The sequence below is a fragment of the Carassius carassius genome, chromosome 6 (genome assembly GCF_963082965.1).
Source record: "Carassius carassius chromosome 6, fCarCar2.1, whole genome shotgun sequence".
NCBI lineage: Eukaryota > Metazoa > Chordata > Actinopteri > Cypriniformes > Cyprinidae > Carassius > Carassius carassius.
Window position 1 is genome coordinate 16,096,244 of NC_081760.1, and position 19,309 is coordinate 16,115,552.

General features: G+C 35.5%; 1 protein-coding gene and 1 long non-coding RNA gene across 4 annotated transcripts in view; both read left to right on the forward strand.

The window, feature by feature from the left end:
* The window catches only part of LOC132142418 (uncharacterized), a 1,026,371-nt gene that overhangs the window by 382,410 nt on the left and 624,652 nt on the right, over positions 1 to 19,309 (forward strand). The window lies entirely within an intron of this gene.
* LOC132142416 (neural cell adhesion molecule 2-like) overlaps positions 1 to 19,309 on the forward strand; it is a 409,999-nt gene that overhangs the window by 361,146 nt on the left and 29,544 nt on the right. For all 3 annotated transcript variants that reach the window (XM_059552267.1, XM_059552269.1, XM_059552268.1), the window contains exons 7-10: positions 4,455 to 4,624; positions 9,628 to 9,773; positions 16,291 to 16,441; positions 18,937 to 19,124. In XM_059552267.1, coding sequence (XP_059408250.1) covers positions 4,455 to 4,624; positions 9,628 to 9,773; positions 16,291 to 16,441; positions 18,937 to 19,124 — 655 coding nt within the window. The remainder of the gene's footprint in view (positions 1 to 4,454; positions 4,625 to 9,627; positions 9,774 to 16,290; positions 16,442 to 18,936; positions 19,125 to 19,309) is intronic.

Consider the following 19,309-nt stretch of genomic DNA (forward strand, 5'->3'; position numbering starts at 1 on the left):
CATTAGTGTACGGCGGAGTGCATCTACTAATTCTTGACTGCAAACTCACCTGTTGGCCGCTCATTCGCTGAGTGCCAATTCGCATACTATCCATCCTAAATAGTATGCTAAACTAGAATTAGTATGTCCCAAATTGTAGTATGTTGAAAAGAGTATTCCAAAGATACCCGGATGGTCTACTATTCCCGGTTAGAATTCGAAGTGCAGATCAATGCACACTCTAAGTGCTAATATTGCCCACAACCCATTGCGTGCGGGAGGGAGGAGCTTTGCGATGGCTTTGTTACACACATTGCACATGAACGTCAGAACCAGCCGCCTCACAAACGACCTGTGTTTGGTTCTACGACGACGCCGCCCTGCTTCTTCACCCCTCAACTTGGTAGAAGAACACATTGTAAAATGTATTGTGAAAAAAAACGATGAGAAAAAAAGATGGGAATAGTAAATAAAATTTTATTGGACATACAAGAATGAATGCAACGTTAACAGTTGTGGTGTGCGTAACTACGCAACCACGTTGTTGTTCACGTTGCATGATGTCATCGAAGTATGTCCCAGAACGTGCATACTCTTTTGCTACACATTCAAAAGTATGTACTTTTTCCTCACAAAAAAGTACATACTTTTAGGTCGTAGTATAAGTAGGCGAATTGGGACTCAGCAATTGTGTTCAAATCGCCCCTCACGCTAGCGTTTCTTCTTCTCTTCTGTTTCCATGTCGGTGGCGGCGCCAAGCAAGTCGCCACCTGCTGTTGTGGAGTGCGAATTACATGACAGTTTACTAGCATGTGTGTGGATCTGAAGGCATTTGCGTGTGGATCAGCAAGGCAAAAAAAATTTGTTTTGTACTCGAAGGATTTTGTTTTGTACTTGAAGCTTTTTTTTTTAATTGAAGGATTTTTTTTTGTACTTAAAAGATTTTAGTTTGTACTTGGAGGATATTTTTTGTCATTGAAGAAATACGTTTCTTTGTATATGTAAAACGTACTGTATTTGTTTGATAGCTACGTTTTTTATTTGCAGAACAAAATGCATTAGTTTGTGAGTGATGTTTTGTATTTGCAAACCACACTGAGTTTGTTTGTGAATTGTTGGGTGTGAGTAAAACACGTTTTGTGTGTGTGTGAGGTTTTGGCATGATTCTCACTCTATAAATTTTGCCCTTTATGACAACTGTGAGGGGGGGGTGATTTTTTTTAAATTATATTAAGCCTTAAAGATCTGCATAATTAAGGGTGCAGCCAATTTAGTGAAAGGTGGATTGTCGCCACTGTCATCGCCGTCGAGCTAGGTGGCCGTGGTTTCAGCAGTCAGCTCCCGCTTTTTTGCCCATTTTCGAATATCCGGGAGTGACGCGCTGCCAAGATGGCAACGGCCGCCTCTGCCCACTTTTCAAAAACGCTCTTCAGAAACCTATAGGTGACGCCACGGACACCACGTCCATGTTTTTATACAGTCTATGGTTTAAACCCATGAAAGCTTGGCATGATAGTTTTCTAAATTGCTGAAATTAAAGTGCATTAAATCTGAGGTATTTTTGCAGAACAAAGTTCTCTTTAATTGACTCCACACATGGAACACATGGAATAAGTTCACTGAAGTTCAATCAAGACGATACATTTCACATATTTAACATAAAAACACATAAAACTGGTTACCTGAGATCGTCGATTTGGCGGATCCATCTCGACTCGTCTTGATTGAACTTCAGTGAACTTATTCCATGTGTTCCATGTGCGGTTCAATATCAACCAATAAGTCATTGAAGCCTATTTCTGATTGGTTGTTGCCGTTTTGACAGCATTTATGCCAAGAGCAAAGAGAAAGAAATCGAAGAGAAGAGTACTTGGCCATGCGTGAACGCACGGGACACAGTCTAAGCACATACATGCTTACTTTAAGCGAAGAGGAGAGATTCACGACTGCGCTGAACACGTTTTAAGTGCAGGCATACTCTCTGAGCGAGCCCCGAGAAAATTCTTACAAGAGCAACGTGTATCTGAGAGCACCCGTCCAGTTCCTGCACGCGAGCAGAGAGATTCGTGCTCCGCACATTATATTCCTCGCTTGAGGAGAGAGATTCTCGCTCGCGCATTATATTAATGTACTTTCGCGCTGCAATAATTCGCTCTCGACATTTGACAGGGAAACGCCATACTTGTTAGTTGTCATTTCTCCGATCACAAATGCGGACATGGTTTTATGTTTACGTGGGGTGATCTGCAAAACAATGCTTAAAAAGACAGTGTCTTTATAAAGGTCATTATAGTCAATAATTATGTCCCCACTGGATGCAACGAATGCCTAATTTGTAATGGGTTTTATTGTTTTTATATCGTCGTGCCAGTATGGTAAGGGGTGTAAAATTTCTGTCACATACTTGAGGTATTTGGCCAATCACAACACACTGGATAGCTGGCCAATCAGAGCACACCTCGCTTTTTAGAACGATGAGCTTTGTAAAAATTTCAGAAAGGTGGGGCATAGAAGAGCAACAATAATGTACAGTAGTGGAAAATAAAGAGTTTTTTTTTTTTTTACCTTAAACCACATAAACACATTTCATTACACCAAATACACAAAATATTGTTCTTTTTAGCAACATCATATGACCCCTTTAACATTGATGCAATGTTTAATCATATTTATTATTAGATATTTATCATTATTATTAAATATAATTAATTTCCCTAATTATTTTACACTGCAATATATCAAAAATAAGCATCAATAGTTGGTTATGAAATAAATAAATACATTTCCTAAAATAAGATAAAGTTTATATTTGATATATATGACTGTAAGTTGTTACCATAAAATTACTTAATATGATTAATATTATTAATTCAATAAATAAACATTAATAAGTAACATTCTAATTCAGCAATTCAGAACAATAAAAAATGATATCGTAAAAAAAAACTATTGTATTTAAATATATATATATATATATATATATATATATATGCAATTTTATATTTTTTTATATATTTATTATCACACATACACACACACACACACACACACACACACACAGACAACATATATATTATATATATGTATATGTTGTGACCATTAAATAACTTAATATTGTTATTGATATTATTGACCAGATTAATAAATATCAGTACTCTAGTGTGTTTTATATGCTCAATCAGCTAGATTTGTTAGGTTAATGTCACTTTACTGAAGTGCCTGCTTTAGTTACTTGTCCTCTTTATTTCCAGCCATTACTTAATTATTGCTTGAATCTTTTCTGTATTCCCTTTAAACAAAACTTGAGTCAGAAATGAGGATAATGTCATAATTTATTCGCCCTCATGTTGATTCATGATATTTCATCTGTGTAACACAAAAGGAGATGTAGAACAGATGTTCCCATTCAGTTTTACTGAATAATGACAGAATTGTTATTTTGTAACCTTTTGCTCAGAATGTACTGGTGAGATCTTGTGTTTGCATGAGTTCCTCCGCTTCACGACTGCTCCGTTTAGCTTGTTAAAGTCTAATTGGGTCCTGTGTGTTCCTTTGTTTTTCCTTATAGCCCAGCGGCTATTTGTCTCTGAACAGAAACCTGTGTTCACTGTGCTTAATTGTGGCCTTGTTATTGTGATTGAAATACTAGCAATATGGATCTTCATTTCTATTACTGCTCTTTTGTCTCTGCACTTTTTGTAGCTTAAACTCAAAAACTCTTAGTTTAACTAAGAACTTAATTAATTATTTTATTCAGCAATGATGCATTGAATTTATAAGAATTATAATGTTGCAAAAGATTTCTATTTCAAATGAATCCTGTTCTTTTGAACCTTTCTATACATCAAAGAATCCTGAAAAATCATATCAGGGTTTTTAAAAAACTATAAAGCAGCACAATTGTTTTCAATATTGATGATAATCAGCAGCCATTCAGAAATTAAATTGATTTCTGAAGGATCATGTGATGGAGTATTGATGCTGAAAATTCAGCTTTGATCACAGAAATAAATTACATTTTATGCTGTATTCACATAGATACTGTAGTTATTTTGATTTGTAATAATATTTCACAATATTATTGTCATTATTGCATTTTAATTCAAATAAATGAAGACTGCATTTAAAAAACACGAATTGTGAATGTGTTCACATGGTCACAATATCTATTATATTAGGTTTATATTTATATTATGTAATATTTATAATTATCATAAGTATTTATTCTAATATATATATATATATATATATATATATATATATATATATATATAATATATATATATATATATATATATAATATATATATAACAATTAAGTGTACAGTGTACATAATATAATGTGTTACCATTAAACTACTCCTATAATAATAACAATAATTATACTGTGACATTCACTGAGTAAGAGAATATTATTTAATATTCTGTTTAATCAGTTACAGATGTGTTTTCAGCAATGATGGTTTGTGTCCACAGGAAGGGTCATGTGATCGAGCAATCAGAGCAGTATGTGTTAAACACGCAGGATGGGGGCAAAAGCACGCTAACCATTAAAAACATCCAGCAGGGGGACGGAGGGCCGTACACTTGCCGCGCGAGCAACAAGGCCGGGAGCTCCGAGGGTCAGCTCTTCCTTAAAGTGTTCGGTGAGGAAACATTTGGATTTTTATACATTTATTTGATTTTTATAAGGTGTTTTAGTTTTAGCATTTCAGAGGAATCATTTCCTCATGACAGCGGTACAGACGATTCTTATTTTTTTATTTCCATTTAGTTTTCACTCAGATTCTCTTGAAGAAAATGAAGCAATGCGTCTTTTGTGGTGGCGGCAGTGCCGTAAATGTGCAGCTCTCAAGATTCATTTCAGAAAAATGAAAAACTGTTCATTTATCATGAAAAACTCCAGCCAGTTCTTTATAGGACCTGCATTCAGTTTCTGTTTTCATGAAGCTGCTGATTATTCTGATTGGACCTCCTGTCTTCTGCATGGAAATGTATGGAGATGTATTCACCACCATCACAATCCTCCAGACACATATGACGCTTTTATTGGATGGGAGTTTTGTTTTGTAAAACGATGAGCGGGAACACATTACACATTGCATTACCTGATTACCTGAAACCTGATTAAAATGCAGCCTGTGTGTGGAATAAATATTTATCGGAGGAAATGAAAATATGCAACCCGAATTCCGGAAAAGTTGGGACGTTTTTTAAATTTTAATAAAATGAAAACTAAAAGACTTTCAAATCACATGAGCCAATATTTTATTCACAATAGAACATAGATAACATAGCAAATGTTTAAACTGAGAAAGTTTACAATTTTATGCACAAAATGATCTCATTTCAATTTTGATTTCTGCTACAGGTCTCAAAATAGTTGGGAAGGCGCATGTTTACCATGGTGTAGCATCTCCTTTTCTTTTCAAAACAGTTTGAAGACGTCTGGGCATTGAGGCTATGAGTTGCTGGAGTTTTGCTGTTGGAATTTGGTCCCATTCTTGCCTTATATAGATTTTCAGCTGCTGAAGAGTTCGTGGTCGCCTTTGACGTATTTTTCGTTTAATGATGCGCCAAACGTTCTCTATAGGTGAAAGATCCGGACTGCAGGCAGGCCAGGTTAGCACCCGGACTCTTCTATGACGAAGCCATGCTGTTGTTATAGCTGCAGTATGTGGTTTTGCATTGTCCTGCTGAAATAAACAAGGCCTTCCCTGAAATAGACGTTGTTTGGAGGGAAGCATATGTTGCTCTAAAACCTTTATATACCTTTCAGCATTCACAGAGCCTTCCAAAACATGCAAGCTGCCCATACCGTATGCACTTATGCACCCCCATACCATCAGAGATGCTGGCTTTTGAACTGAACGCTGATAACATGCTGGAAGGTCTCCCTCCTTTTTAGCCCGGAGGACACGGCATCCGTGATTTCCAACAAGAATGTCAAATTTGGACTCGTCTGACCATAAAACACTATTCCACTTTGAAATAGTCCATTTTAAATGAGCCTTGGCCCACAGGACACGACGGCGCTTCTGGACCATGTTCACATATGGCTTCCTTTTTGCATGATAGAGCTTTAGTTGGCATCTGCTGATGGCACGGCGGATTGTGTTTACCGACAGTGGTTTCTGAAAGTATTCCTGGGCCCATTTAGTAATGTCATTGACACAATCATGCCGATGAGTGATGCAGTGTCATCTGAGAGACCGAAGACCACGGGCATCCAATAAAGGTCTCCGGCCTTGTCCCTTATGCACAGAGATTTCTCCAGTTTCTCTGAATCTTTTGATGATGTTATGCACTGTAGATGATGAGATTTGCAAAGCCTTTGCAATTTGACGTTGAGGAACATTGTTTTTAAAGTTTTCCACAATTTTTTTACGCAGTCTTTCACAGATTGGAAAGCCTCTGCCCATCTTTACTTCTGAGAGACTCTGCTTCTCTAAGACAAAGCTTTTATAGTTAATCATGTTACAGACCTGATATCAATTAACTTAATTAATCACTAGATGTTCTCCCAGCTGAATCTTTTCAAAAGCTTTTTTAGCCATTTGTTGCCCCCGTGCCAACTTTTTTGAGACCTGTAGCAGGCATTAAATTTTAAATGAGCTAATTAATAGATAAAAGTGTAAAATTTCTCAGTTTAAACATTTGCTACGTTATCTATGTTCTATTGTGAATAAAATATTGGCTCATGTGATTTGAAATTCCTTTAGTTTTCATTTTATTAAAATTTAAAATACGTCCCAACTTTTCCGGAATTCGGGTTGTAGATTAAAATATTGAATATTTTTCATTTAGATAAAAAAATGTCTGTCTGTCAAATTCAGCGATACAGTCAGTTAATAAATACTGATATATATTACATTGCAATTTTATTATATAATTAATAATTATATTTAATATTAAATAATATTATTAATATTTAATAACAAATAAAAAGATAAATAGAATAATAATAGTAATAATAATAATAACAATAATAAAAATAATAATAATAACAATTATCAGTAAAGTAATTCTTATTATTAATATTGTTAAATATATTATTACTTCATATATTTTTATTGAATGTTAATATTAATCCTATATTTGATTAAATAATATTCAATATAAATAAATGGCAGGTCAGTGTTTTAGAATTATTTAAATACTATTATAGTTTTTTTATTATTAATTTGCTTCCTTTTTTACTATGATTTAATTTTTGTGTGTTTGTGTTTTTATTAGTTTTTGTTCGGCTTAAATATTACTATTTATGTTTCATTTATTTTTTATTCAGTTTTAGTTTTAGTTCAGTTATTTTATTTCTTTCTTTTACGCTTCTACTTCAATTTATTTCATTTAGTGTGCAAGGCAACATTTTCAAGGCAATTAATTTTTTTTAAGTAATATCTGTATTTTTAATTTTATTTCAATTAACACAATGTCTGTTGTTTATTTAGATTAACAATAATACTTTTAGTTTTAGTTATATGTCTTCTTCATTGCCCATAATTATGTTTTAATATGTATTTAATTTGTCCTATTTCATGATCTTTTTATTTTTTATTTATTTATTTGTTATCATTTTCCATTTATTGTGTATATACGACATAAAAATTTGAATGATTTGGTCTTGATAGTTAAATCAAGTCAAAAATAATTTATTTAAAACTGAAATTGTTTAATGCAAAGCTTTTTAGCACTCTTTTTTATTGCACATTCAAAGGATTCACACTGAAAGCTTACAACCTATTTGTTGAATCTTGTATTAAGAGCAAATAGTGCAACCAGTCAAGTTTGGATTTATTAGTACGTAGATGTGAGTAACCACTAGCTTTGAATGTCTGCTCTATACTGTGACAGCAATGACAGTGAGTTTCCCTCACCAGAGTTCATGTGGTGCTTAGTTGTCAAGTGTTGATGAAGCTGGTGTTTTTTTTGTGAGTGTGAGTCTGCTTGACCTCGCTGTCACTACAGTCCTTGTGTTTACAGCATGTCATCTGTCATCTGAATGCTATCGCTGCGAGCATGTTGAGAAGAAGAGCACGATATATGAGCATCAGTTCACTGTCAGGAGTTTCATGTTCATTCATTCTACTACACCATACAATATCAATACAAGTAGTTGAACTGAAAATACAATAGCAATGAAATACTGGAAATACAATAAAAATTATCATGACATATAATAAATATAAAAAGAATGAGTATTCAGGGTTTGACAACTATTTATGGGCCATAAATAAACACTGATACCAGGGCTACAAACCTTTACAAATATTTTGGTAAAACAAATGCAAGTATTGTATATAAAACAATAAATATATACTGTATGTTGACTTAACTTAAATCAGTTTAAGTTGAAGCACTAAAATTACTAACTGGAAATAGAGAAAAACATAAATGATAACTATAACAAAAATAAATAAATAAAGCTAAGTAGTAATATAAAAAAAATGCAGTTACTAAAAATAATTTCTGAAAAAATTTAAATGAAAACTGAAAATGTACAAATGAAAGCTGATTAATTATTTGAATAAAATGATAATATTAAATAATATAATACTAAAGTAACACTGACTAATATGGATCCCCCCAAAAATGGTGTTTGTGTGCATATAGGATTTATTAGACCCCCATCCAGTAGTGTTTCTAATGCTAAAAAAAAAAAAAAAAAAAAAAAAAAAATTAGATTTTAATATATTCAAAGAAAGATCAAACAATATTTCTTCAAAAGCAAGTCTTTGGGAACAACTGAAAACTATTTGGAAGTGAATAACAAAGGAGATTCTGGAAAAGTACATAAAAACAATGCCAGCAAGAATGCAAGCTGTTATCAAGGCCAATGGAGGCCATACAAAATAAAAATAAAATATAGTTTTAGATTTTTGGTTATTATGTGTGAATAAAGACTATTAAGTTGTTTCAGTTTGTTATTTGCCTATATAATAAACAGTGGCGCTGCACAAGATCCCGGGCCCTATGCATAGGCAGTCCTAATGACCCCCCCCCCCCCCCCCTTTTTTTGAAAATATATATTCCAGACTTTTCAAGGGCCCTCTCTTCCTTAGGGGCCCTGGTAATCATTATTGGTTTTACCCCCAGCCCGACACCCCTGGTAATAAATGGCAATACAATTTTTAGTTTTAAACCAGGGAAATTGACAGATTCCTAAAATATATTTTTGAAACATAATTTCTTAAACATATTTGTTTTATCTCTTTATTATGACAGGTGCTCTAATTAATTTGTTAAGCACAGTATATATCAGAACACCTCCTGTGTTCTGTGCAGTGCTTTGGCAACCTCTTTTGGCACACACACGCTGCAGCTTCTGGGCGTTTCTGCTGCGTCTCCTGCTACAAATAACTCCTTGATCTCTGTAGACGCTGTTCAAAGGCCCACACTGTGAAGAGCTGTTTCTGTTAGGTTTCATTCATTTCAGCATGGATTTATTCAGCGGTGCTCTGTGCGCTTCTCTTAAAGAGAGCAGGATCGGCTGTTGTGCATGAAACTCACTGTGGGCTTGTTTACCCTTGACTCCACTGATGTTTAGGGGAAACTAAGTAAGACACAAAGAGCAGCTTATCTGTGGGACACACACACACACACACACACACACTTCTAATAGGGTTTTGCTGTCTGTCTGTCTGTTCAGTCCAGCCTCACATCACTCAGCTGAGGAACGTGACAGCAGTGGAGGGAAGTGCTGCTATGATAGCCTGTACAGCTGAGGGAGAACCGCTGCCTGAGATCTCATGGAGGAGAGCCAGTGATGGACAGACGTTCACAGATGGAGATAAGGTGAATAACACACAGCTCTGATACAAATAACCCACAATTTGAAGATCACTGTCATCATTCACTCAGCTTTGGAACAACATGAGAGTGAGTAAATAGTGACAGAGTTTTGATTTTTAGCTGAACTGTTCTCTTAAAGGGGTAGTCAGGGCTCTAGACTAACTGGTTGCACTGGTGTGCCTAACTTTTTTCTTAGGTGCATCAGCACAAAAGTTAGGTGCACCCATAATAATAGGTAATAATGTTGTAAATAATGTTTAGTTCAAATGTTTTATTCGCTTTCTAAGATCTCAATATATCGCCAGGAGATTCAATTTGTGTTGGTGTTTTGACACTCAAAGTGGCAGTAGCCATTGACTTGCATTTTTTGAATCACCAAGGACCACGATTTCAGCTAAAAATCTTCTCTACTGTTCTGAAGAAAAATGACATCTACTTCTAGGATGGCCTGAGGGTAAGAAAATTAACAGCAAATTTTCATTTTGGGCCGAATTATGCCTTTAAAAGGGCAGTTCAGCTAAAAACGAGAACTCTGTCATTATTTACTCACTCTCATGTTGTTCCAAGCCTAAGTGCATTATTGATGCAATGCAGTGATTATATAGCTCTTCCTGTTACATAGTCATTAACACAAGCATCATTTCTAATGATTTCATCATCACAGGAAACATGACAGCTCCTCAAAGTCTCGTTCAGCATTGTGTATATAATCACTCGTGTTTAGTCGTCAGTATTGGCCACACCTCCCGTTTCCATTCATTTCCCTCCCGTAGAACCTCATCATGTTATTGCATGATGGACACGCAGGAGTCTGATGCGCATGAGAACGTAATTGAGTTGTATTGATAAATCTAATGTGCAGAATTAAATGCCTCCAGAATATCCATCTGTCAATCAATCTGTCTGTCTGTCCCTCTTTCTGTCTATTCTGAAGCTCTTCTGTCAATTTGCACCTCTTTTCTCTCTCAGTGTGCTGTGGCTCTGTTGTCTCACAGAGATCTCAGTAGCATAGCAAACAGTCAGGAAGCATCTACCCAAGGCGAGATGGTGTCACACACACACACACACACACACACACAGAGAGAGAGAGACAGAGACAGTGTGTGTCTGCGGTTTCTATTCATCACTGCGGTTTCTGGTATCTGCTTACAGGCCACTTCTCCGATATAATTTGTATTTGGAGGTCATAACACCACAGAATGAGAAATATGATTCCGGCAACTGCTTTTATTCGTTTATTAGATCTTTTTAGTCGCAAAGGTGGATACATTGTTGTTTTTCTGCAGAGAGGTTTGTTATGGATTCTATGGTGTATATTCACATTTGTGTTCAAACACACCTTTGGTTGTATATTTGTGAATTTGTTTTTTAATAAAAAATATGTGCTGTGCTGTTTAGTAGTTTTGTCATCACTAGTAGTAGTGCGGATAGCAAACACTTACTGTAAAACATCCTACCAACTGCAGAGTAGTGTATCAAAACCCACTCATAAAACCGCAGTGAACATATAGATATCGCCCTTTATTAAGACATTTAGAACAACCCCAGCAACCAACTTTCAACACCTTAGCAATTATTCAGAACACCTTAGTAACCATATAGATATCACCTTGCAGACAGTACAACACCCTAGCAACTGGGTAGCAACACACTATAAAAACACTCATAACCTAGCAACCACCTATCAGCGCCCCTAGCAACTACTTAGAATGCCTTAGTGATATAGATTTTCCCTAGCAAACATCTACAACACACACATAGCAGCACAATGAAGTCTACTCATAACACCCTAGCTACCGCATAGCAATGCTCTTGTAACTACCCACAGCACACAGGAAAACTTCACTCAAATTTCTTTAGTGATCAACAGAGGTGTCAAGTAACGAAGTGCAAATACTTTGTTACATTACTTAAGTAGAAATTTGGGGTATCTAGATACTTTACTTGAGTAAGTATTTTTCAGAAGACTTTTGACTTCTACTCCTTACATTCTCACGCAAGTATCTGTACTTTCTACTCCTTACATTTTAAAAATAGCTTCGTTACTGCTATTTCATTTCGGCTGGTTTTCATTCTGGCTTGTCATAATTAAAAAAAAAAAAAAAAAAACCTATCCGGATAAATTGCGCCATCCGGATGGAGTGAATTTGATTGTGGTTGGATGAGAAGTATAAACAAATACCATTCGACACCCTATTGGTTTGTACGCGATCCATCGCACCTGCACATGACACAAATCACATCACACTGCAGCAATGACATAGCCAGTTTTGGGTTCGTTTATCAAAAAATATATTTCTTAAAAGTAGGGTTGGGTATGGAACCGGTATCCGATCGCCTCAGAGTCAGTCCGCTTAAATTTCATATGAAACCGGCGTCAGACCGGTCTCCTCCCAGTCTTTCAGCGCACTCTTCAATCCGCAGACCGTGAGCGGAGCAGCGCATGCGCACTTAAACACAAACAGAGGACACAAGGTATGTGTTTATCGATAGATTGTTAGAATACCCATATCTGTGCAGTTCTTCGTCATAAATACAGTTTACAAAAGGTCACGAGGGAGCAGTCGGTTTCTCATCTACTGTAAAGTTTTCGCTTGTCACCGCTCGTCAACACACCACAGCCATTTCCTCCAGCAAAAATCTAGCCCTTAACACATATGAACGAACACATACTTTAATTACATTTATTTAAATATACTTAATTTAATCATACGTACTTTATACATACACTACTGTGCAAAAGTCTTAGGCATGTTAGTATTTTCACTTAAAAGAATGGTGTTCGGCCAGTTTTTCTGTAGTGTGTCAGTATAAAATATCAGTTTACATTTCCAAACATTCATTTTGCCGTTGTCAGACTGCTTGTGCATTCAAATCGCACTAGATTATTGTTAAAATTAATGGCAAACTGATATTTCCTTCTGACATACTACAGCACAAGATATAAATAACTGGCTTAAAACCCTTTTTTTGGGGTGAAAATACTAAAGTGCCTAAAACCTTTGCACAGTACTCTACTTTACAAATGACATTGTTGCTACTTTATACAGAATGACCATACAGTAATTCACAGAACTGATTAAAGACAGTGACAGACAGCACTCATCTTAACTAAATATCAGAGTGAGTGACAGAGATACAGTAGAAACATTATGTGTGGTTTTATATTAAATAATGACCCAGATTGTGAAATACATTTATTAGCCTTAGAGTAAGGGAAGCACAACTTGAGAAATGAGAGCATCCAAGGTGAAAGCTATGGATTTATTTTAAATATTTGAAATGTTCTTTAATGTTATCCATAGTTTTTTGTGGTTCTTTTTTTTTTTAAGTATCGGTTCAGGCACCGGTACTGTTTTAAAAGTATCGAAAAGGTATGGGACCCTACTCAAAAGTTATTATTTCTCACTGGCTCATTTACCAAATGGGTGCTTTCTCTTCCTCCTCCACAAATTAAGCTACTGTAGTTAGTTCGGTAGCGAGACGTTTTAATAAATTACCGTTTGCGATTGACGACGTGATTGACAATGTTGTGATAAGTAGGCTGTACCAACTTTGTAACTCGTTACCCCCCGAACACTCGACATAGCAGACGTATGTACCGAATACAGGAAGCTATCAATCAAGAAGGTATCAGGATTATGAGTTATTTTTCATTTTTAGTTTTTGATTAATCAATTGGATTAATCATTCATTTTGACAGCACTATAATGTTTATTGTAAATAGACAACCATACAAGAGTAATTGTTACTAAGCCTGCACCAATGTTCTTGTCCATTGCCCTCGCAGATTCCTGCAGCTAAGCTTGGATATACATTTACATTCCATTAAATGTTATTGATGACATGCCTCTGAAGTTTGACTTTTTGCACCATTACAATACTTATAGGCAACTAGTCATCATATCTCTAGTCCTTTAATGTATTTGCACTGTGCTAAAGTGCGTTCATTTTCAATGGGCATATATGCGGCTGAAAGTGGTAGCCTAGTGCATCCCAAGTTTTTCAACATGAACATTTTAATAAAACATTATAGTCATAATAAAAAAAAAATATTGTTTTGAGGAGGTGGGGTAGTGCACAATAGGCCCCTGTGGCGCGACCTAAGCTTTTGTTCTTAATGGCATTTTTTTTCCTTACATTACTTTTACTTTATACTTTAAGTAGTTTTTTAAACCAGTACTTTTACACCTTTACTTGAATAAAAAGCTTGAGTTGGTACTTCAGCTTCTACAAAAGTCTTTTTAAACCCTAGTATCTATACTTCTACTTGAGTAATGAATGCCAATACTTTTTACACGTGTTCATGTGTGTACACAAGTTAATGTGTTTGCGTCATGTTCTCCAGTTGCAGGTGCGTCAGTTCTTACTGTCCGTGTAAACATTCATCTCATGAATTAGTGTGAAGGAAGGAAAGCCTTCAGGTCATCTGCTAGCCTACAAAAATGGCCCATGTCAAATAAAACACACAGCCGCTGCAGGACTGTCAGGCGGTTAAGATAGCTCTACACTCTAGACTTCGAGGCATCAAGCCAGGAAGGGGGGACACATATCGATTTTTCATGGAAGGCGTAGAACACTGATCATTAAAGTGGGCGTTTGGGGGACGGGTTTCATCAAATCCCCTTATACTCAAAGTTCCCTATCTCACCACGAGCACAAATAGCATGACCACATTACAGTCAGAAAGTGCTGCACCACAGACTATTCTATTCTCATTGTAGCTCTTTTGCTTTTGTGTAACGATGTATAACCTACTCAGTTCGCTATTTTCCTTGGATTGCTAATACGATTCTGTCTGGGTTAATGTAGTTAAAAAAATTAAAAAATAAAACATTATTGCTACTTGAAATTAAAAAAGAAAAAAGAAAAAAAAAAAAAAAATATATATATATATATATATATATATATATATATTAAGAGAATGTAAGGGAAACAGGTCAATTTAGCTCAAAGGGAATCATTTAAGATTTTAAAGGGAATTTTAACAGAATCACTGTTTCACGGCTGATCACTGAGACGCCCTGCGATTCACATCAAATCTGCGCTGGATATTAATATCCAAAGTATAGTGAAAACACTATCAATTAGCACAGTAACAAGATCGGCAGTTTAAGACTTTAACTTGTAAGCACAAAACACAAGATACTTCTCTTTTCAATATGAATAAGACTTTATTAGATAAATCTAAGACATATAAACTAATCTAACACATAAGCACACACACTCACACATTCACACAAGTTTCAGGAAGATCGAAAGTTAGGGAAAGATGAGTTTAAGAGAATGGAAATATGGAATCTCAAGTTTACAGCAATACGTGAAATTGCATAGACATGAACAACCATCAATCACTTAATTAACCCTCGCATTGAGTTCCTCGGTGAGGTTAAAATTATATTAGATACACCAGTATAGATCAGTCTGGAGGTACATTGCCTGTGTAAAGGTGTCCCTTTGTTGTTGTTGAAAGGGGGTTCCCCCGATGTCGCTGATTGGCTGGAAGTTCAGTAGTCGATGAAGTGACGTCTTGGGAAGCCCGTGGTTGGGCGTTGGCTGAAGACGCGGAGTTGTGTGGCTGGTTAAAGTTGAACGGGCACTCGAGGTCAGACACGGTGTTACAAAACTTAACTCAGAACACGAAACTCTCAAACGGAAAAGAAAAGAAATAAAGTTTGACGAGACTAGGTGGTGTTTCTTCTCATCGTGGCTAAGTAGCAGCAGGCGTGCAGGCCGAAGCACACTGGAACCGCGCTCAAAGAACAGTGATGACTAAAAGCATGGCTAGACGCAAAAGCTAGGAAGCAAAGCTAAAAGCAGACATGACTAATAGCAAAAGCTAAACGCAAGCTAAAAGCAAAATTTTATGGTGTCCTGAGTATTTAAACTGGCCTGTTGGCCACACCTCAAATGTTGTCTTGACCAATCAGATATTGTCTTGGCTCGTCTATTAATCTGTAAATCCATTAATCTGACATCTATTAATGTTTAATGTTCAGTTATGTTTGAAATTTGAAAGAGTTTCTGTTACATTGAAGTTTATATTTTTCTCAGTGCAATCGTTACCATTGTGTAGAAGAGTAGAGCTTATGTTTATGGATTCTAGTGCTAGTGCAGTATTAACAATATTTCTAAAGACTTTTCCTACTTGAGCTGTTTGGCTGTGTACAGTTTTTAACTTTACAAAATTACTCAAATACCAACAGACCTCACTCAAAATCACAGAATTTTGAGAATCAACGTAAAATAAATGAGCACATTTCACTTATCATATGAAATTCATTGTGTCATAGATTAATTAATTAATCTAGGAGATTTCACATTATTTATTCAGGTAGATTACATAAAAAAATCAAGACTGAAAAACTACTAAAAAATATTATGTTGTAATATTGTTACCATATATATATATATATATATATATATATATATATATATATATATATATATATATATATATATATATATATATATGTTTTTTAAGTAAATAGCTCAGTGCTGTAAATTTGTGTTGGTTTAGAGTCAGGACGGCCGTGTGGAAGTGCGAGGACGCCACGGAAAATCCATGCTGACTATCAGCGGGGTTCGACTGTCAGACTGGGGCCGATTCGACTGTGAAGCTCTCAGCAGGATCGGAGGTCATCAGAAGAGCATGTTCCTGGATATCGAGTGTAAGATGTCCAAAAAAAGTCACATGCATACATTTGCACCAAAGTTGCAACTAATAATATACCGCAGTATCTTTTCACAGTTTGTCTTGGCCTTTCCATTGTGTCTTGTTCTCTGCTGGCCATGGTAATTATTTTACATCACATTTTTTCTTTATTAGCTTCAAAAAAAAAGCCCTCACCGACAGGGCCATGGCTGGGGTTTGCGGGGCTCTTATGCAGGTTGTACCTTTAGGACCATTTTGAAATTGTGTAAATAACAAACAACTAAATAGGACCAAGGCAAAGTTTTTTTCATGTTTGTAGTAGTTCAGAAACTGAATAATCAAATCAAAAAAAAAAAAAACTTGCATAGTCTTCACTGTATTAAATCCAGATTAATTATTGTTGAAACTACTAAGTAATTCAGTCAAGAGCAGTGAGTGATTTTCTCTTTTTTTTGGATTAACATTAAGGACACCAACAGCAGCTAGTAAATTAGGTCCCATCCCTTTAACACTCAATGCATGGATCCAATATAATGATACACATCTGATTTATTTCTCAACTGTTTAGGTTCACTTACAGTTGGTTTGAAGATTCTTGGTATTTTGACATAATTTTGTATGTATTTGTCCTTTCAAGCGCAAGAAGACTGAAATTCACTGTTCGCTGTCTGAGATGCGGCTCTCTGTATTCTTACTGAAATTAGCTCAAGTTCATTCACGTCTTCTTGTGCTTAAATGCTTTACAATCTTTTGAATGTTTACATTGGCAAATCTTACAAACACAAGCAAATTATAAGCTTTCGTGACGATATGCAGCAGTGGCCCATCAACTGTCCTGTGCATCTTTCATGCTGGCCTCGGGCAGTCAGTTGAAATTGCCAGGGGGCCCTTTAATTGTCACCAGCACCACGGTCCTGCTCAGTGGGGCCAATTATGGAAGGAATTCTTCACAAATAATTAATTCCTCATATTCTTATTTCCAGGTCTGTCTTCTGAAATACCAAATGTTGTTGAGGTCAATTGTTTTTTTTTATGTTGTTTTTATTGCCTTGAATTTTCTTTTGTCTGCATTTCATTCATTAGGAAATTTCAACATTGGACATTTATGTCAATGCAGCAGATGAGATGCTAATAAAGGTCCTTGTGTCCATGAATGCATGCTGCTGACCTTGACATCAGTGCGCAGAGGGACCATCTTCATGTCATATGCTAAGTGTGGAGGTTCACGCCAGCGTGTGAAAAAGAACGTTGTGAATGAGCATGGCAGGAAGCAGCCGAGCATCCCCAGGCGCTAATGAACTTATTTATTTAGTATAATCACTCGTCTCTGTGCTGCTCCTCAGATGTGACAGACAGCCCAGCATCAATCTCTGTAATGAAAGCCTTCTAGTCTGGAAAAACAGGAATAATACCGCATGAATGCAGATACTCTCTCTGTGTTTAAAACTGAAGCTCTCTGAAGTTTTAGCTCTGTGAAATCTGTGATCTGACACATAATGGAGTGAGACTGATTCAAATAATCACTCCCCAGTGCATTAAACATACATGGAAAGAAATTCAAGCTACAGCGTTGCATGTTCAGGCTGGTGTTATTTTATATCTCACAGTTTTCATTAATATGTTGAATTTGTTTGGTTTGAATTTGTTTGAATTTTATTTTTACTTCAATTTTAGGTAAAGTTTCAATAACACCAATAAAGTTAATTAGATTTGTGTTTTTGCCATTTTTATTACTTTATTTTAAATGTTTTATGTCTAAATATTTTTTATATATTTTATGTAAGTTTTAGTTTCAGTTATATTAACATACATGAAAAGAAATGCAAGCAATAGTCTAATGTAATGAAGGCCGCTGTTATTTTAGTATAATTTTAGTATAATTTTATGTTTGCATTTACATTTAATCATTTAGGAAACACTTTTATCCAAAGCAACTTAATTGAGCAATGCAACAGGCAATACAGCATTGCTTTTATAGTTTTAATCATATTTTCTATTCATATTTAGAAGTTTAATTCTGTATGTGTTTGTTGTAGCTTTTATTTTATATTTTCAAAGGTAAAGTTTGAGTAATTCGTGTTTTAATAACTTTAATAACTTAATTATGCTCGTGTTGAAGCCCTGATGGAAGAGATTTGAAAGGGCCTTTATTTTTACTTGCATAACAAGCTTCTAATTGCTAGCTGGTCTCAGCTGGTCTACACTGAAAAAAAAATAATAATAATAAGTAACAGGAAACTTCACTCAGAAATTGCTAGTAAATTTCAGAAAGAAATATCATGTAACATTGAAAGAAATGTGACTTTTTAAAGTAGAAAGACTGAAATATTATTTTATTGTAAAATGTACTCCAGTAATCTTTGTTTTAATTGGTTTTATTGAACTGTTTTACAGTGTTTATGGTCGATCAGCTGGACTTTTGGCTGGTATAGATGACCTTCGACCTTTTAACATGGTCCAAAGATCAGATTTTCCAGTTTCATTTTGTTCATTTTGTTTCTCTTTTACTAGATGCGCCAAAGTTCCAGACCAATCAAACCATCTTCTACTCATGGGAGGGCAACCCAGTGAACATCAGCTGCGACGTGAAGTCCAACCCTCCAGCGACCATGCTGTGGAGACGAGACCGGTTTACCATCTCTAGTCAAGGGACCAGCAACATCCGCATTCACACCACAGAGGGCCGATCGCTTCTAGAGGTTCAGCAGCTTTACAATAATGCACTTTTAGTAGTTTATTGAAATTGCACATTACGTATGTTTGTTTTTGATTTTAGTTAGAGTTTTGTTGATTTATTTATTCATTCATTTATTTTTCATTTTGCATGGTCTTTCTGGTGAAGCAGATTGACCAGGGAAATCATTCTGGTTAAACTAATGAATAA